Below are 20,785 nucleotides of genomic sequence, written 5' to 3'. Positions count from 1 at the left end.
GTGATATCCTTCATTGTTCGAAGCCTAATGAAGATCTCGCGCTGTCTTCTGGTTTCCTGTTATGGTGAGGTGTGTTCATGATTGTGTCGAAAAGGGTGTGTGTTTTGAAATTCAGTTGAGTGTTCAGGATATGATGTGGGTGTGTTCTGTATGTTTATACATTTCATATTGCTCTAGAGTGTAAATATGAAATTTATAAACATACAAAAAACACATCCACATTACATCCTCAACACTCAACTGAATTTCAAAACACACTCTTTTCGACACAATCATGAACACACCTCACCACAACAAGAAACCAGAAGACAGCGCGTGATCTTCACTAGGCTTCGAACAATGAAGGATACCACTTCGAAACTAGTCAGCCAGCTAAATTTCAAACGATAACATAGTAAAGATATTCAATAAGAAATAATTTTATTTGTTTCTTCAGTTATTTACAGTACAGTAGAACCCCTCTAGTCCGAGATTTCTGACAATCCACAAAAAGGAGAGAGAGAGAGAGAGAGAGAGAGAGAGAGAGAGAGGGGGGGGAAAGGAGTATTGGACTAAAACTCGATAAATTTAATCCAATAGTATTTAGAAACTCGAAATGTAAAGACACTAGTACGTCCAGTAATGGAATATGGTGCTGCATGCTGGGATCCATACAGATTAGAATATATTAAGACACTGGAAAAGATTAAAAAACGGGCTCTCAAGTGTTGTCGGAAAAATTCACCATTAAAATGGGACACACTCACGGACAGGAGAACGCGAATTCGATTATGCGCACTGTTCAAAACATACAGAGGTGAGCCTGCCTGGAGAGAAATAAAAAATAGGTTGCATCCGCCAAATTACTCTTCAAGGAACGACCACTTATATAAATTGAGGGAAAGTAGACAGAGGACGGACACTGGAAAGTTTTCTTTTCTCAATTGTACTATCAGGGACTGGAATGCTTTACCTGCAGACTTACTAAAGGCTTTACCAACAACCAAAAATGTGTTTAAAAATAGGCTTAAGGACTTTACTAATAGACGGTAATTATACACAATATTTAAAGGGTGTAAATGATATTTTGTTATTGAAGTGTTGTATCAGTGAAGAATTATGTTGTCAGTGAAGTGTGTTGTGTAAGTGAAACGTGTTCCTGTCAGTGAAGCTTTATAGTTTATAGTGGCAGTGCAAAGTACTTGAACAGTGAAATGTTTTTGAAATGTTAGTGAAATCAGGATAGAATCAGTGAAATGTGTCGTAGTTCCAGTGCAATGAGTGAGTTGACAGCGAAATGAGTGTAATGTTGAAAGGTACTTGTGCGGATATGAACATATCATACTCGTGGGTTTTAGTTCGAACTTTGGTTTAAGATACAAATTAGATTTATTTTAAATGTTATTTTAAGTGACCGTGCTTCATTTAATTTAGAATATTCCCTATTATTATTATTATTATTATTATTATTATTATTATTATTATTATTATTGTTAGTATTAATTATTAGTATTATTAATTGTAGTTTTAATTAAGTTTTATTATTGTCATTATTGAGTGTAATTAGTTACCACTGCCACCGGGTATATACCCATTATCTTCCCCTTCAATGTTGGTATACTAAAAGCCAGGTTATGAAGTAGTTCGTAGGGCGAGAGGAAAGTGCGGGTTAGAGGGGTAGCATGTGCAGAAACGAGTTAGAAAGAGAGAGATATTCTTCTCTTTCTAACTCGTTGCTGTGCAGCCGTGAGACATTGAGTGTGGGGGTTGGAGGGGGGAAGGAACCTCACGTGAAAATGTCGTCTGCTAACGAGAATCTGGCAACGGAATCACAGAGACAGTGTAGCCAAACTTCCCAGTTCATTTGCAATATAGAGAGTGTGAGTAGAGGGGAAAGGCATATCAACCAAACTGAAATAGGGTTTCTATAAAACCTTCGTAATATAAAAAGAAACTTTACACTCTTCCACAGTCATGTTCCATGAAAATGGATCTGGTAAAAAATTCATTTGAATAACTTCACAGCATCACCAACGGGGAACAGCGATATTAATATTGTTCCTACATACAACATAGGCCTACAATATAAAATTTACCACTTGTGAATGGAGTAGCACTTGTTTTCTATATTATTATGATAAGCTGTCAAATTCTTCTGATCTCGACAGTGAAAAAAACCGGGAGATATTGAACGGGGGAAAAGGGTAAGGGGCGCGGTTTCCCTACTTGCATTCCTGTTCTCCACTTAATTCGAAATTTCAATAATCCGAAGAGGCCCCGGTCCCAATTATGTCGGGCTAGCAGGGTAGTACTGTATTTATACCCATATATATATATACATATATATTTATTTATTTATTCATAAATGTACTTATTCATCTAGTTATTTATCTATATATTTACTTATTCATCTATTAATTAATTTATTTATTTAGATGCCTACAAATATTATTGAAAAATGAGCTCAACGAAAGATGGAATTTCCAGTATTGCATTGGGGTTTCTGACGGAAATCATGTCCAAATTACTTTCCCCGAACATCGGTGAGGCTTATAGGCTATTAAGCACACTGAACAAAAAAAAAAAAAAGACCTTGAAACATTTTTTGCACAACATATGTCATTTATGATGTACAGTATTTTGATGCGTTGAGTTCGAATATGCTATTCGTTTTTATGTAGCAACCTCAGTTCAGTAAATCACATTTTTTGTCTTTTTTGAGAGCAAGAAATGAAATTGAGTTAAATACCATTATAACATTCATCACAACAGTAACACAAGGAATCCTCCATTTTGAAGTATTTAACCAGCTGCTCCTCTCGTTTTCGAAATACAGATATGCTTGTATCTCTGTGTAAGAAATTCCATTCTTTTAGCCTAGAAACTAAAAGTTCTGCTTCTGCTTTTGAAAGGTTTAAATCTCGGACCAGATCATTTAACTCTCACTGAGTTAATATTAATTAATATTTAATATTTAAGGAAAAAAAAATCGCTTCGGCGCCGGGGATCGAACCCGGGTCCTTGGTTCTACGTACCAAGAGCTCTGACCACTGAGCTACGCTAAAATCTTTAATATTCTCACTGAGTTACCTGATAATGCACATTCGGATCTGTGCCTTCAAATTCTGAACCAGAGCTTGATGGAACTTGTTCTAGGTTATTACTTCTTTCAGTCTCGTCTTCTACTGTCCAAGAGTCAAGAGGAATAGGAATCGGTATTCATCACTGTGACTAACAGATCTAATGGCTGATGGAATATTTGGGTATTCAATTTCCTTTCTATCTTTTCCTTTAAAGCGCCCCATATTAGTCATACAAAAATAACTCATCAATATGGATGGTTGGTTGGTTGGTTCCCTCCATACAATCGGAATTCCGAAAGGCATAGAAACTTTTCGTTTGTTCTTTAACAACCTCCTTAGACGGCTAGCACAAATTACCACAACACACATGAGAAGCCCACCTTCTCTTTTTATTACCTAGTTTACAACCAAAATATAATTCGTAAGCCTTTTCTATTAGTGGTGTTATTCTCTGTCTATTAGATTTAACTCTGTATTCACCACACACAAAGCAGAAATAGTCAGATCACTAATACACTTGCGCGATATATTTAACTCTGCGTTCTAGTACTTTAATTTAATAGATCAATATAAACACAAACGTAATATATGCACGGTCCTCTGATTGAGGTTCTGGCTGATATGTATCTCTATTATCAGGCAGTACATCTCACTTGAGGATGTGTCAGAGGAAGAAAAATTGTTTTGTATGCATCTAAAGTCTGACTAGAGTATATTATGTAGCTAATCGGCGATGTATACAATGGAGGGGGAAAGAAACTGGCCACCCTATCCCATTATCTCCTGGTCTAGTTGCCTCAAAAGTGGTGACTTCTTGGTATCACTTGTAAGATTCAGACCTGTCTTCGGACAGTTGACTAAACAACAAAAACAATATATGCGCTACACCAGGGCCAGCAAGAATTATTCTCCGCTTTGGCAATACATAACTGGAGCGTACCCGTACGGGAACACAGCTGAGTAGCTGAAGTCTGGAGAACTGTGTGGTGACATGACTATAGTACCCTCAACAACTCGAGCTTCGTGACTATATACTAGACTGTGGTGAAAGCCTATTTACCGCTTTCATAATGCAAGACTTAATAAAGTCACCATTGAAAAAGGATGGCACGTGGTTGCAAATGTTGCAATATCATAAGACAGCTCGTAACTTGTGAATAAAGCAGAATCATGGGCAACAGGTGAAGAAGATTCCCACAGAACGAAACAAAATGGGTTCGTTTATAATTTATAAATATCAGAACGAAAATAATACTGAATTACTGACAAGTAGTGAGACAGCATTTTGATATTGACATAACAAAATATAAATTTCGATATTATGGTTCAGGATCAAACTTTAGATTTGTTAAACACATTAAACGTAAATTAAAATAATTCCACTTACCCTTACGTCCTCACTCAGTTCAGTAAATAAATTAATTCTTTCATCACCAACGATGCCTTCATATTTTTCGGCGTGGAACACATTATAATGCCGCTTTAGATTATATTTTCTGCACATGACATGTTTTTTACAGATAACACATTGTGCATCTCCCCATCTAGATTTTTTAAAAAAGAATAACAATTTCCAATCACTCTTAAATCCAGTTGCAAGTTTCCGCTTTGAGGGATCCATTGGAGACACGTATTTTACCCCTGAGCAGTACGAAACGAACTGTCTACTTTCCCCTCATTCGCTACCTTGCAGAGGGGTAGCAGTCCTGCCAACGAGGGAACAAACCCGTGCGGGTAAAACGCTCATACGGGAAGCCAACTGCCAGCCCTGTACTACACTATACACAAAGTTAAATGCTAACTGTATAACAACCACACACTCCTTTACAGCAGTAAAACTTATAAGTGACTGAGTCTGCTAGCAATGGGCTGAAGAAATTTCTCTGGGGTGGTCTTGGGCTTCAGACTGGTAAAATGAACAAGATAAGGAATGGAGATGCATGAAGTTAAAGGATACTTAAGAAGGAGTTTTGTATCACAAGAGAAATGTGAGGGGTTGGAAAAGGAAACAAACTAGACGCTTTGGAAGTACAGTAGAACTTGGTTATAACGACATCCAAGCAACTTTTAAAATTATGTTGTTATAAACGGGTGTCGTAGTAACCGAGATTCATATTATCAATCTAGTGAGGTGGAAAATGAAAAATTACAAATTTAAATAGGCTTATTTCAGATTTATGTATTCACTTTTAAGCATACAATGAACTAATTAAAATACACGTACAATTATAAATACAGTATTCTGTATTAAAATAGTTTGTTCAGTACTCACCAAACTTTTTTACTTAGGAGTGAAGTAATCAGTCATTTTATTCTGTTGTCTCATACTTGCCCAATACACACTTTCTAAATTACGTTCTATGAGTATGTTCATTATTTCAGTTACAATTTCACTGCTCCCTACCCTACCTTCGATCCATTCTGTTCAAATGCAACAACAATTTTATCCTTGCTCTTCCAAATAATTTGGGCTGTGGAATTAATTAGGCCAAACCCATGATAGACGTAAGCTTTTTTTATTTTCCGTTCTCAATTTGATGACTTACTTTAACTTTTTCTTCCATCGTTAAAACTTTTCTTTTAGTGCCATACTGCGTTAAAATGCGTCCATTTAGTGAAAACTTCCTGTCGAAACTAACTGCACAGAGGTACCGTTAATACCGCATGAATTTGGACAGGTTGCAATGGAATGGGGAACCTGCCTGTCTTCCAGAAATCTATGACAGAAGGAGAGAGTAAAGAATATGCCAGGTTACCAGATTTAAACAAAATATTTCTTAAAATACTTTGGTTCTTAGAAAATCGTATTCTAAACTGAAGTTGAAAATGATGTTATATGCGAGGTAGACGCATATACGTTTGTCATATTAAGCAAGGTAGAAAAGCATGTCTTATGGGGAATTAGTTGGGACCACAGAATATTTGACGTTATAGGCGAGGTGTCGCACAAAACGAGGTCGCTATAACCAAGTTCTACTGTATTTTAACTAAATTTTAAGAGGCTGTGAAAGGAAATAAAGTTATGCGAGGCAAAAAATATTATCGCATCAGGGTCCTTGTCCACTAAAGCAGTGAATTAATAAAATGCATTAATTAAATTACCACTATTAGCTTTTCATTATTGTATCATTTCGTACCAAAGAAACATTAGCATTTATAGCCCACCCCTCAAAAAACTGACTTAAAAAAATCTGAAGGTGCCAGAGAAAATGGATTGCAGCATTAAACTGAGCGCTAAAATCTGAATTGGAAGGACCTTGTTTCATGGGGGGGGGGAAATCACTGTTGTTCAGTGTTGTAATTACCTAAAAATTATAGAAAACAATTAGCATAGAAATGTTTGTTATTGTGGGTGCAAATTATGGTATGGTATTACAACAGTCTAGTACAGAGTGGCAAAAAAAAAAAAAAAAAAAACGAACCAACCCTTGTAGCTTGATTTTAGAGCCTTGTTCATTCCAGAGCACGATAGACTGGTAACTAAGACTTTCGTGGTTCGAATACTGATTGGGAAGGAAACTTTTTTTGTTTCTTATTCAAATTTATTCCCAATACTTTTCGATTGCAGCGATATTTTACTCCTTAATTAACTTATTATTCCCAGAACATGAATTTTACCAGCAATCGAAAAGTATTGGGAATAAATTTGAATAAGGAACAAAAAGAAGTTTCCTTCCCAGGCAGGATTCGAACCACTAAAATCTTAGGGCCGTATTCATAGACATTCTTAGCGCGGGCTTTCGCTGGATGATCAGCGAACTAACGTTCTTAGTATTCATAAACCAGTGTCAGCGATATGATATGAATCCTGTTTAGCACGCTCGTAGCCCGGGCTAGCGAAATGTTTATGAATAGCACCCTAAGTTACCAGTCTATCGTGCTCTGGAGTGAACAAGGCTCTGAAATCAGCTACAAGGGTCGGCCCGGTTTTTTTTGCCACTATTGTATACATACAGTCACGAAGCTTGAGGTGATTTTTTGCATTTCTCGCGATACAATGCTCCAAGTAGTTAGCAACTGAAAGTACTAGAAATAATAGACTGTGCTGATACTATTTCGCATTGTCTGTGATCCTAGTGGCTCGCAAATGAAGTTCAACTGTCAATGGATGCATATTCCCTACGTATTGAGTTCCGTGACTATATACTAGACTGTGGTACTACGTATGTAGTTATTGGATGCCAAAGACGAGTATGTTGTGATGGATGCTTTTGAACTACTTAAAAAACTAACAGAAGAAACATGGATTTGCTACCCATGTGAAATAGGTTTTATTTATTCATATTTCAAAATGTTTATTTTATTGGTAGGTGATTCTCAAGCGGCAATATGCTTTTCTTCTCCCACTAGCATCCACTGTCGCATGATTTGGCCTATCGCGGGATATCCATTTGCTCTATGTTAACTTCCTCAGCAATATGAACGTAAGCTAAAATACTATTACATATTCATTTTTTGCATCACATTTTTGACTAAATGTGTAGCACGATTCTCATTGGTCAGTTAGGTATCAATAAAGTTATTCATTGGCTGAGAGACGTTCGGGTGAAAGTGTAAGCTAAATTTAGAGTATCCATTAAACCTATGGCTCTGCAGCCGAAAATAAATATTTAAATATAGGCCTATATTTCTTTTATTTTTACTTACATGTTGCAGTTTTTCAATACAGATGTTTTGAAATCATGTCACTGTCAATTTTCAATCCATAATAATTAAGATTGTATTATTTTTGCCAGCAATTCAGACGCATTTTTTCTCTTGGGAAAAAAAAAAGATTTTTTTTCTTCTTGTAAGGGTATTTTTATTTCGTGGAATAAAGTTAATACCGGTAACGTACATTTAAAATTTTCTTCAAATTGAATTTCGTCTTCAACATCGCAATGACTTCACGTTCTCCCAACTGTACCAGCTTCAGTGCTAGTACGTAGGAAATCGCCAACCAGAACTAGACAAAGGATAGCTCCGATAGATGGGAAAAGTAAACAAGGAAGAATTGGCCCGGGGTCTCGTATAGTTCCTGAATAGCTCAGTACTAGAGCGTTGGTGCGCTTAGCCAAAGGACCCGATTTCTCTTTGAAATTATTTAAATCAGCTTTACAGGAAACTAAACCTGGAAGCCAGATTCGCAAACAAGGCCTAGCCTGTTCCCCCCACCTACGCCCAATACTCCACTATAAGTTAACCTGTATCTCTATGACTGAGTCCTCAACTTCGAAGTCTAGTTAGTTTTTTTCCTGGGTTATTTTACGACGCTGTATCAACATCTAGGTTATTTAGCGTCTGAATGATCTGAAGATGATAATGCCGGTGAAATGAGTCCGGGGTCCAGCACCGAAAGTTATCCAGCATTTGCTGCTCGTATTGGGTTGAGGGAAAACCCTGGAAAAAAACCTCAACCAGATAACTTGCCCCGACCGGGATTCGAACCCGGGCCAGACGCGCTGACCGTTACTCCACAGATGTGGACTCTAGTTAGTAGTTGCTGTAAAAGGTAAAGGTATCCCCGTAACATGCCATGAAGGCACTTGGGGGGGGGCATGGAGGGAGAGCCCCATGCTTTCCATGACCTCGGCACTAGAATGAGGTGGTGTGGTCGGCACCACGCTCTGACCGCCTTTTACCCCCGGGAAAGACCCGGTACTCAATTTTATAGGAGGCTGAGTGAACCTCGGGGCCGTTCAGAAAGTTTGGCAACCTGGGATTGAACCCCGGACCTTCCCGTCCGTAGCCAGCTGCTCTACCAACTGAGCTACCCGGCCGCCCCAAAGTAGTTACTGTAGTAAATATAAAACAACGTACACTTTTTGAACAATTAAAGTAGTTTTATTTACTAATAAACTGATTAACAAATATAAATGATACTCGGGAGGAAATTAAACACAGAATAAATATGGGAAGTGCCTGTTATTATTCTAATGAGGAACTTTTATCATCCAGTCTGCTGTCGAAAAATCTGAAAGTCAGAATTTATAAAACAGTTATATATACAGTTCTGTATGGTTGTGAAACTTGGACTCTCAATTTGAGAGAGGAACATAGGTTAAGGGTGTTTGAGAATAAGGTGCTTACGAAAATATTTGGGGCTAAGAGGGATGAAGTTACAGGAGAATGGAGAAAGTTATACAACACAGAACTGCACGCATTGTATTCTTCACTTGACATAATTAGGAACATTAAATCCAGACGTTTGAGATGGGCAGGGCATGTAGCACATATGGGCGAATCCAGAAATGCATATAGAGTGTTAGTTGGGAGGCCGGAGGGAAAAAGACCTTTAGGGAGGCCGAGACGTAGATGGGAAGATAATATTAAAATGGATTTAAGAGAGGTGGGATATGATGATAGAGAATGGATTAATTTTGCTCAGGATAGGGACCAATGGCGGGCTTATGTGAGGGCGGCAATGAACCTCCGGGTTCCTTAAAAGCCAGTAAGTAAGTAAGTAAGTAAGTAAGTAAGTAAGTAAGTAAGTAATTAATTAATAAACTGATTTATCTGGAGCATAAAACACAATATAAGCTATAACATTTCTACATTATAATTTTCTATTTTATCACATTTTTTTTTTAAATTTCCGTTGTTGGGTATCCGATATATTTAGAAGTCTATTGTATTCACTCGCATATTAGACTTCCCTTTTCCGCTTTTGTTAATGTAAAAAGGTATGGGTCTTGTAAGCGCATATGTAAAAAAAAAAAAACAGTAAGGAAATAAAGTTAGGTAACAATAGGCTTAAATGTAGAAATTAGTGTATAAATGAGAAAGACAGCTACATTATGTTTATTGGCAAATTACGGAATTTACCTGTCGTAAAACGAACCGATGGAAATTGATGACTTTGTCTGTGTAGTCTGCTGGAGGCCTTTTACGCAATGTCGCTCTCCTTAAACTCAGTCCATTCCTCCGCATGAAGCGCACAGCCCAACCTCTGCTTGCTTTAAATTCGCTCCTATCAATCCCCTTCTGTATTGAAATTTCACAGGCCTTCATTTGCAGCATGTCGTGAGTTACGGAGTTTCCATTGTTTCTAGTTTCCATCATCCACTCAAGCACTTCTCTTTCAACTTCCTTATACCTTCCCGATTTCGCACCACGAAAAGATTTCACATTCTTTTTTGAAGTTGTAGCGGCAAGTTTTTCTTTTTGATTTCTCCAGTACCGAATCATATTGGGTTGCACTAAAAACCCACGACCAGCAGCTTTCACTCCATTTTTCTCCGCGAAGTCAATCGCATTCAGTTTAAATGACACAGAATAGCTCGCTCGCTTGTTGCTCATTCTTATATTCACAACTGAGACTGATCTCCTTCCCTGAAAGACTGACTTCAAAGTACGATATGCGAAAAACCGATACTTTCAGTAGAAGAAGAAAAGGGAATTCGCCTCTCTGTGCTGTGACAATGGAAGAACTAACGGGGCAGAGTATGGTAGGTAGTTTGAGGATAAACAGACAAAGGAAGATGTTGTTCCTATTTGTCTGCGCGGAGACAAAAGTAACGGGACAATGAGACAGAAGATGGCTTCAGAAACTGTCTTACTTTGCAATCTTTCTTCAAGCATTTGCGATTGATAATGCACGCCTCTGTACAAAAGTCTTAGGCAGGAATTCAGAACATAGAGCCTTGTTTTGCACGTATGTCGGAGGGGTCTAATATGCAAATATGTATTTTTTTACATTTTGTTCTTAAATTACAGGGGGTCTAATAAGCGAATACGGTAATAAGAAGTCCTGCCAATAAGAAACGTAATTTTTTCTTTGGTATTTTTTATAGACAGCGCGCGCGGTTCTAAAATTACCAAGGTATTTAGTGCAAGGGAATAATGTTAGGCTACATAAAATCAACTTCAAGTAGACCCTACCAAACTCTGAAGCAAGGGTCAGATGAAAACAGACAGTAATACGGGCAACAAAAACCACATTCAAACGTGAGCATGAGGCTTTGTTTCTGACATACATACATACATACATACATACATACATACATACCACACCTGTGGAGTAACGGCCAGCACGTCTGGCCGCGAAACCAGGTGGCCCGGGTTCGAATCCCGGTCGGGGGAAGTTACATGGTTGAGGTTTTTCCGGGGTTTTCCCTCAACCCCATACGAGCAAATACTGGGTAACTTTCGGTGCTGGACCCCGGACTCATTTCACCGGCATTATCACCTTCATTTCATTCAGACGCTAAGTAACCTGAGATGTGGATACAGCGTCGTAAAATAACCCAATAAAAAATACATACATAGAGGGGCACAACAGGATGATTAAATAAGTTAATTCATAAATATGTATTCTTATCATGAGCAAATGAATGTGCCCACACCTTAAAATTATACATAAATTGACATACACAATGAAAAAACAAATATTCATTAAGCCCCCTAATATATATATATATATATATATATATATATATATATATATATATACATACATACATATATACATATCTTGCTTACTTAAGCACGGCAAAATGTCAATTATGTTGTTATGATCCCCATGCGAACTAGAGAGCTGTGCTATCACTGAATTTGTAGATGTATGATATTGTCCACTTAGTCATTTGTTATCACATATATAGTCACTAATTGTAATGGAATGGAATGAAATGAAATGAAATGCGCTAACCCTCAAGCTAGGTGCATTCCCAAATCCATACCGGCTGACTACACTAAAGGCTGGTTCACAATAAGCCGTGAACGGAAATAACGAGAACGAGAACGGAAATATTGTTAAAATAAATGTAGTTAAATGTGAGCATTCACAATTAACTATTGTGAATGCTCACATTTCAATACATTTATTTTAACATTATTTCCGTTCTCGTTCTCGTTTCCGTTCCCGGTTCATTGTGAACCAGCCTTAAGATTCGCTGCGTACCCATAGAGTAAGTATACCCATATTATAGAGAGCACGTATAGCTGCGCACAAGGCTGCTGAGGGGTATCAACATCGAAGCACGGACGAGTCACGTGACTGGGACGAACGCAGCCGATTTCTGTTAACTGACATAGGCACGTAAAGATTTTTCATAGGAAATACTGTGATTTTTTCGATCTAGCACAATCAGAAATATTATGTTGTTCCTAGGTATAATGAAGTTAACTGACTGCCTAAACTCCCGCTATTCGTCCTACATTATTATTAAAATAATAAATAAATAAATAAATAAATAATCCGTGGCGCTACAGCCCGTGCAGGGCCTGGACCGACCAGCCGGCTGCTGATATGTATCCTGTACAAGTAATCAGTCGATAGCCGGGGCTAGTTTAGCATGCTCGTAGCGCGGGCTAGAGAAATGTCTATGTATAGCACCCTTGGACTTTGTATTTAGAAACTAAATCTTCAATATGACATTTGCAAGTGAGGTTACGTGTGTGCGATACTTAAGAATGGAACGATACGTTTCCTCCTTTTCCTATTTTTCTTTGTATCCATAGCAACAGCAGTAGGCCTAGTTCGCCATCACCGTAGCTACAATCGGTACATAGTAACTTATTATCTTACTTTGAATACATTTCATTAATGAATCACAAGCAAGACTCCACGTATAAAAACACTACAGAATCGTCAGCAGCATACCAAAGTCACGTGACTCACGTTTTCAATATTGATATCCTGCGCAGTAGACCAGGCGCGCTCTATCTATACTCATGTGCGTACCCAGGTTTCGAGCAGGCAACCCCCCCTCGTCCCTAGGCCAGCCCCCTCCGTGCGTCGCCAGCCGGAAATCGGGGAATACTGTACTATGGAATGACGAAATGGAGAGAAATGTTGACGGAATGATGTAGATCCCTAATATGGGGGAAAACGGGAGAACCCCAAGAAAAACCCCAACTGTGACCTTGTCCGCCACAAGTATGGATTTTTCAATGAAAATCTCATACGTAACCGGGACTGGAACTCGGGCCATCTGCGTAACACGCTGGAGGTCTGACCACTGTCACCACAGGGGTGTCACTAATTGTAGGTTGAATGTGATCACTCGCAACTAGGGTTGTCAGACTTTTAAAATATCAAAAAGGTACATTTTACTTACAGTTGTTGTATAGGCGGCTTAATAATAGACTAATGTATTAATGGGAGAGGATGGTATTTTTTGGTGAAAAATGAGTAAATTAAAAAAAAAATATTTAAAATACTCTGTGATATGTGTGGAATGCATAGCATAACATTTTGTGGGTATTTGTGCCCTTATCGCATGTTGAGTCGCTATTTTTAAACTTCCTGCGTTATGGATTTTTAAATCACTCGCCAACTTTTATCGGTTTCCAGTAACATAATTTTTTTGCTACTTTGCCAGATAAAAATGTATATAATTTCTGAACTATTAAAGATACATGCATGAAATTTAGAACACACATTCTTTAGACTCTTGGGAAACTTTTCTCTGTAACAGAATTTTGTTAATTGATTTCATTTAAAAAATACGTCCGTTTGTTTGCAAGAAAGGAAATCAGAAAATTGTTATTAAATTTTAATTGTTTATTTTACAAACGTAGGGACTAATATCAAAATTCTGTTACAGGCAGTTTGTAGAACATGCTTTTGCAAATACATTGAAAAAAGCGTTTGAATCTATCTTTAAAAACGGTTTAGATATATCGGTTTTAGTACAATCCTGCCTTGGGTATATTATTTTCAAATTTGGGCCCCCAAATATATATATATATATATATTTTTTTTTTCAAAATATTTATATTTGGTTGAATTGCTACAGCTATGAGCTCTCTACATACAAAAAATTAAAATTTTACAACAAATAGGAAAAAAGTTAAAAAAAAATACCATCCTCGCCCCTTAATACAGTGAAGTCTACACAAAGTGTTAAAAAAAAAGTATCCAATATTTTAGGAGGTGCTAGTATGCAGCAAAATAAGAAAATAATATCTAATAAGCATGGGTCCTACAACATATACTTTCTAAGATCTGAACTCTTGTTCATAGGAGGTGCTCAATGTGACGTCCATTCATGGCAATGCATTCCTCTGCCCCTCGGCGTAAGGAATCACGCACTCTTTGAAATTTGTTTCAATACGTTAATAAGAAAGTCCTGATAACGATCCCCAGTTAATTTCTGTGGTAGCACGTATGGACCTATTAATCTATCATCAAGAACGTCTGTCCATAAGTTGATTGAGAATCGGTGCTGATGCCTTGTTTCTTCAACTGCATGGGGATTTTCATCAGCCCACACATGCTGATTATGAAAATTCACAACACCATCTCTGCTGAACCCCACTCATACCCGCAACCAGACTTCTGTTTTCAATATTCCTTGCGACGTATCGGTATTCCATGCCAGGGATATCAACTACGGTAAGATTATCTAGTAGTCTGCTGTATTGTAGGGCAGAGAAATGCATTGCCGTGAATGAACATCACATTGAGCACCTCCTATGAACAAGTGTTCAGACCTCAGAAAGTATGTGTCTTAGGGCACATATTTATTAGACATTTTCTTGTTTTGATGCATACCATCACCTCCTAAAATAATGGATACTTTTTAACACCCTGTGTATGTACAGGATAATTAAATAATTACCTTTTCAACATTTTAAGGAATATTTGAATGGATGGCTGGAAGAACGTGGTATGCCGCTTTTCGTAAATTTACAGGAGTGTTTGTTGTCGGTCATACGGTCACCAGCGGATCTTCACTAAATTGACTACATACCACGTTATTCCACTCAAGGCTATTATTATGTTCTTAAATATGTGAAGATGTATTAATTATCCAATTAATTCATTCAGTGTTCTTCCCAAGGGCAGTCTTTCACTGCAAACCCGGCTTTCTCCAATCTTTCCTATTTTCTGCCTTTCTCTGTCTCATATGATCCATATATCTTAATGTAGTCTATCATATGATATCTTTTTCTGCCCCGAATTCTTTTCCCGTTCACCATTCCTTCCAGTGCATCCTCTTCAGTAGGCAGTTTCATCTCAGCCAGTGATCCAACCAATTCCTGTTCCTCTTCCTGATCAGTTTTCGCATCATTCTTTCTTCACCCACTCTTTCCAACACAGCTTCATTTCTTATTCTGTCTGTCCACTTCACACATTTATTCTTCTCCATATCCACATCTCAAATGATGCTATTCGCTTCTCTTCACTTCGTTGTAATGTCCATATTTCTGCCCCATGCAATGCCACACTCCATGCAAAGCACTTCACTAGTCTCTTCCTCAGTTCTTTTTCCAGAGGTCCGCACAAGATGCTTTTTCTATTAAAAGCTTACTTGGTCATTGCTATTCTCCTTTCAACTTCCTGGCAATAGCTCATGTTACTGCTTATAGTACATCTCAAGTATTTGAAGCTGTCCACTTGCTCTACTGCCTCATTTAGAATTTGCAAGTTTACCTTCTTCATTTTTCTTCCTATGATCATGGTCATCTTATTTTAAATTTATCAGTAAGAATCAAATTATCACATAAAATGATTCACAACTCCTTTCCGTTTATTTAAACTCTCCTGGTCACTGGCAGCAACGTTCAAACGATTCACGCTGCACCACACAAAGTAAGTAATCGAATGCTGAACACTGGCTGATGTAATGACCAGAGCTCAACAACATACCACGTTCTTCCACTGTGTCAACGCCACAATTATATAGTATTGTCATCTACTGGTACCTGTTAGAAGTACCACGGAATGTCACGAAGTACCGGAAGCAACACACCTCCCTGTTTGTCGCAAAAATTCAGTTTTGAGAAAATGTAACATACCACATTCTTCCAGTCATCATTCATTTATCATTACATTTGTTATAATCCGTGGCGCTACAGCCCGTGAAGGGCCTAGAGTCTAGGCCCTAGACCGACCAGTCGGCTGATGGCATCACACCCACATGCCGAAGCAGAGGTGGACGATCATCCAACCAGAATGGAGGTATCGTGTGGTTAGCACGATGATCCTCCCAGCCGTTAGAGCTGGCTTTCGCAACCGGATTTCGCTAACTATCGTAGCTCCCAAAGTGCATCACGATGCTGGGTGGGCACCGGTCCCATACACTGGCCGAAATTTCATGAGAAATTTCTTCCCCTGTGAGGACTCGAACCAGCGTGCATTCCATAACGTGAGTCCTAGACAGGATGGCTTAGATCACGACACCACGGCGCGGGACATTACATTTGTTATAATGTACAATATTGTGTCATTTAATGTGACAATTTAATAGTTCCCATAAAGAAAAAACAAAAATACATTTTCATTAATTAACATTTAGATTAACACATAAAAATCAAAATACAAACTTAAAATGGTAGGATAATGTTCTCTTAAATTTGCATACCCCTCAAGTCTGAACACGGTGCGTGGTGCATTTGTTACACGTCGTCCGCGAATTTCAATTCCGCTTAAGAATGGGTAATATCTTAAAAAACGGGACATTCTGCGTCCTGCGACGGGAATGAGCGAGACACGGGAAAATTTCCTGAAAATATAGAGTGACCCGCCATACTGGGACATCTGGCAACCCTACCGGCAACAATAGCAAATGCACCAAAACTTGTACTACTATCCATAGCAGGTTCTTTATTATTATTATTATTATTATTATTATTATTATTATTATTATTATTAATATATTTACTTCCACTTTTAAAAAAGGAACAGATATCTCGCGAACGCATTGCCACATGAATTGACCTACAGTAAATGAAATAACTCTAGAAAATGTTCCAGGCTTGTCCCAATTTCTTCCTTACGCATAGGTACCATAGAAGAGTAAATCACGTAATGAATGCCTGTATTTAGAAACATAACATTTACATAAATCTTAATTTGTATATTAATTTACAGGTAAACCTTTTATAACTTCTCAGAATTATTCTTTCTAATGCTAGAGAGGGACAGTAGCCTATATAACTTTGACATAGAGGGCGTTGCCCCCCTGTCCCTCCATATCTCCCTTCGCCTATGCTGACATAGCAATGAAACAGGTGATTCAGTCAATATGAACCTAAAGAATCGTGAACTGGAATTCAATATTGTGTTCGCCAAGTTTTCTATTTAAAACCTCTTGAGCTGCCGATACCGTACCCATAAACTGAGGAGAATAAAATGATGAGAAAAGAAAGACAACACCAATTTGCTCTTTTCTTTCTTGTTCACTGAAAAGCGAGTCATGTATGCGTCCCAAGAAATATTTTCTAGATGCCGCCGGGACGCAGTTATCCATTGCAGTACGGTCCCGGAAAATCAGTTTGGAAATCCTACGTTTAATTCCACTCATAAGAAATCCTTGAGAAATAACTGTATTCTTCCTAAATTTTTCCATTTAAGCTACAGAATCATAAGGTATTACTAACAATGTATCACCTACATTGTTGAAAATTAAAACATAAATTCATACCTCAGCGTTTTCTTGATTATCTTCATCGGTAGACCTACTCCCTCTAGATTTACAGCCCTGGAATAAAAACAGTAAATTTTCGTAACTGAACCAATGGAGATCAGATTCGCTTTTTACAATGAATTTACAACTCTTAAATACCCATTCCCGTATGATCGATTTTTTTACAGTACTTCTTCACTTTCTTGTTCTATCTCAGTGGTATTCAATCCTTTTTGCTAGCGTACCCCCAAACTGCAATGCAATTATAGCCTATAAGAATTAACAAAAGACTATGACTGTTGTACTATAATACATTATTATTATTATTATTATTATTATTATTATTATTATTATTATTATTATTATTATTATACAATAGTTACTGATGCATTAATAATACTAATGCTTTACGTAAAATTTTATATTCAAGCAAGGAAATACAAGAGTTGATATTGCAAAAGGAACTATAATATAATTCAATAATTATCTACAAGTATAATAAAATTAATATGTCAGCATTTTAACATACGTTTTCAATGGGATACGTACCACTTGAGACAACCCCGCGTACCTCCGTGGTACGCGTACCATAAATTGAATACCACTGCAATACCAAAAGATGATGCTTGCCGATCGCAGGGGATTTGCTCCGAGTGTTAATCTAAGTAGGTGAATACTGATTGACTTTCTACTAAATCGACGGGGCAGTGTACAATATTTTGTAGAATATCATAGAACATTATGTTAAAGTAAAGTAGAATAAAATATATACTCTATTGCTCGCAAAATTTGTGTCTGATTCCTCCTCCTCCTCACGATTCTTCTTGAGGAAACTGTCAGCGTAATCGAACCAAATAAGTTTAGGTTTATAGACTTTTTCTCTTCCCTGGTCGGTCCCTTCAGATTTTTTTTTTACTTTGGAAACTTCTTGATTATACGCACACCTTATATTTCGTATCTTATCCTTCAGTTCCTTTTTAGGCATATCAAATGCCAAAAGCAGTGATTCTTCAGCAGCATCCCTCCTCTGTCTTATCTTGTAGTCCGGGTCTCTCTTATCCCACAAACACGAGTACTGGTGGTAGTATTCCAAAAATTTAAATGTATCAAATCGCGACATTGGTATAGGCATCCAACAAGGAAAACTCGGTGCGCAGAAACCAGTGGGCGTGACTGTCTCGCGCAGATGACGTATGCTACCGTTTCCAGCATGCTCTCAAGCCTACTGCAGGGGAGTAAGAGGGGTATAGCATGCGCGCCGCGAAGAGTCCGAGCTGAGTTTTGTTTGTAGGATACCTACAGCCACAACACGGCAAACAACTATCAGCTATCATGAAAGTGCCTGCGTGACTGTGTGGGGCGCGATAGTTCAAGAGTTCATGTAACTCTCACGATGGCACCCTCGCAATGTCAAAATCTGTAGATATAGTGAGAGTAGCAATCAAAACAATTTGCGGTTTACAAGACAGCAACTATCATGGTTTACTCTCGTCGTATAAACGGGGATTAAGCATATCCGTAACACGAACTGCAACTAACATCTACCCGCATACACGTCCATACCTGCGTGTCTGTGAGTGTAATTTGTAGGGCTGTGTGTTTTTCATCAGAGTTGAAATACCGGTATAGTAGAACACGGACATTTGTTTAAATTTGAAACATATGTTCACAAACAACTTTTAAACGGTTTTATACAATTGTGTATGTTTGCGGGCATTTGCATGTACAGCTTGATTAAGGGATTTTGGCCTCTGCAAAAAGTAGATAGACTAAGAGCGAGTTACTTATCACTACTGGCGGGCCGGGTCACATAGGTCAGGCCGCGCAGTCATAACACCTAACACTTCCTTCTTATCATGTCGCTGTACACTCCGCCTTAAAACACAATATTATTCCACACGTCCTGTTACTAACCATTACGTCTGTTGACTAAACAATTTCATAATGGCTTATATTTTCTTGACATGAGTGTCCCTCAACTTCGAGCACAGATATTATTTTCATACTTCCTCTTTCCTCTTCCCCTCCTATGCACATTTGTGATTAAATTTATTTCTTATGAAGCAACACACAGCTCGCTCCCTAGACAAACAACCAAGGACAGGGACCATTAACGCTGAATCGAGCTGTACTGTATATGTGGAGCACGCTGGTCTTCCATTCAAGAGTCCGACTTCGATCCCCGTCCAGATCGTTGTAGAATTTGTGGTGGGGAAAAGCAGACGTTGCAGATGGATTTTTTCTCGGAGTACTCCCGTTTCCCTCTATCATTTCACCAACACTCTCCACCTTCCTCTCATTTCATCTATCATCAGCAATAGTAAAATTAGGCTTGGGTAAAGACTTGGAGTAGTACGGGATTCCGATGTTGATATACGAAGTGCTTGGTCTTCTGCGGGCCCCTAAGGCATATCAGGCTATTCGTCTGCGGATGGGAGTGGTGGTGACGTCCATTACCGTGGTAAATATTCAGTAGCGCAACAGAAATTTCACGAAGTCCGCCATAGTATATTCCATGTCGCTTAACACACTTCAGCAGAAATCAATATGTTGCGCAATATATCGCCAGGTTGCGTATAGAATATTTTCTCCCGGGGGGGGAGACATTAACATTTTAATTATAGATAAATATACTGTTCATAATAATTAGTAATTTTGCCAACTCTTATTGATGTCATGCTCAACGTATATTAAAACAAGCCAGGAGAATCATAGTTATGTGTTGCATTAAAATACATATAACATACGGTAACTATACATTAGGCACCTGAAGGGAATAAATGTCCATGGTAGGGAAAAACTAATACCTTTTCAACAGAGAACACCAGATCCTCCAGAGTGGCCGATTCCTGGCATCCCTTCGTCAATTCTCACTCTGTATACCTCCGCACAAAGATTACTAAAATAAAATTCGTTAGACAATAGCAAACAAGAGAAAGGTCTTAAATTATTTCCACATGAGAGCGACACTCCACAACCCTCCAGCCCAGCTGCCACCAATACTGTTGTTTAGTAGTCAACTGTCCGAAGCCAAGTCTGAACCTCACAATTCATACAAACATGACATCACTTAAGAAGCAAATAGGCCAGGAGATAATGGTGTACGGTACTGTTAATACAGTTAAAAGAATGAATTTGTTTGCTGTAGCTCTCCCCAAAAAGTAATTCATCACTTTGTTCCAACGCTACGAACAACTGAATTCATATAGATGCTATAACTTCATTTGTCCTCTATAATTCATCAAATGCAAGAGCGTCAGTAAAATAATGTAAACATCTGTCTCACCATTACCCAAAACTGCCGTTCTGTTCCAACAGGTAATATCAAGCTCCGCAACAAAAAAGAAAACCAGTCAACCTTGCATCAAAGTGCGCAACTATCTCCCC

At 38.1% G+C, this 20,785-nt stretch overlaps 1 protein-coding gene and 1 long non-coding RNA gene across 7 annotated transcripts in view; one reads left to right on the top strand and one right to left on the bottom strand.

The window, feature by feature from the left end:
- LOC138707709 (uncharacterized) overlaps positions 1–20,785 on the top strand; it is a 114,831-nt gene that overhangs the window by 59,151 nt on the left and 34,895 nt on the right. The gene's annotated exons all lie outside the window — the stretch shown is intronic.
- LOC138707702 (uncharacterized) overlaps positions 1–20,785 on the bottom strand; it is a 39,808-nt gene that overhangs the window by 691 nt on the left and 18,332 nt on the right. For 3 of the 6 annotated variants that reach the window (XR_011334325.1, XR_011334327.1, XM_069837525.1), the window contains one exon: positions 17,417–17,473. The exons of the other annotated variants lie outside the window; for them this stretch is intronic. Coding sequence is in view for 1 of the 3 variants with exons in the window: in XM_069837525.1 (XP_069693626.1) it covers positions 17,417–17,473 (57 nt within the window). In the remaining 2 variants the exon portion in view is untranslated. The remainder of the gene's footprint in view (positions 1–17,416; positions 17,474–20,785) is intronic. 6 annotated transcript variants of the gene reach the window in all.

The sequence above is a fragment of the Periplaneta americana genome, chromosome 10, assembly GCF_040183065.1.
Source record: "Periplaneta americana isolate PAMFEO1 chromosome 10, P.americana_PAMFEO1_priV1, whole genome shotgun sequence".
NCBI lineage: Eukaryota > Metazoa > Arthropoda > Insecta > Blattodea > Blattidae > Periplaneta > Periplaneta americana.
Note: the sequence above shows the minus strand (reverse complement) of the source record. Positions and strands in the feature narration are given on the sequence as shown.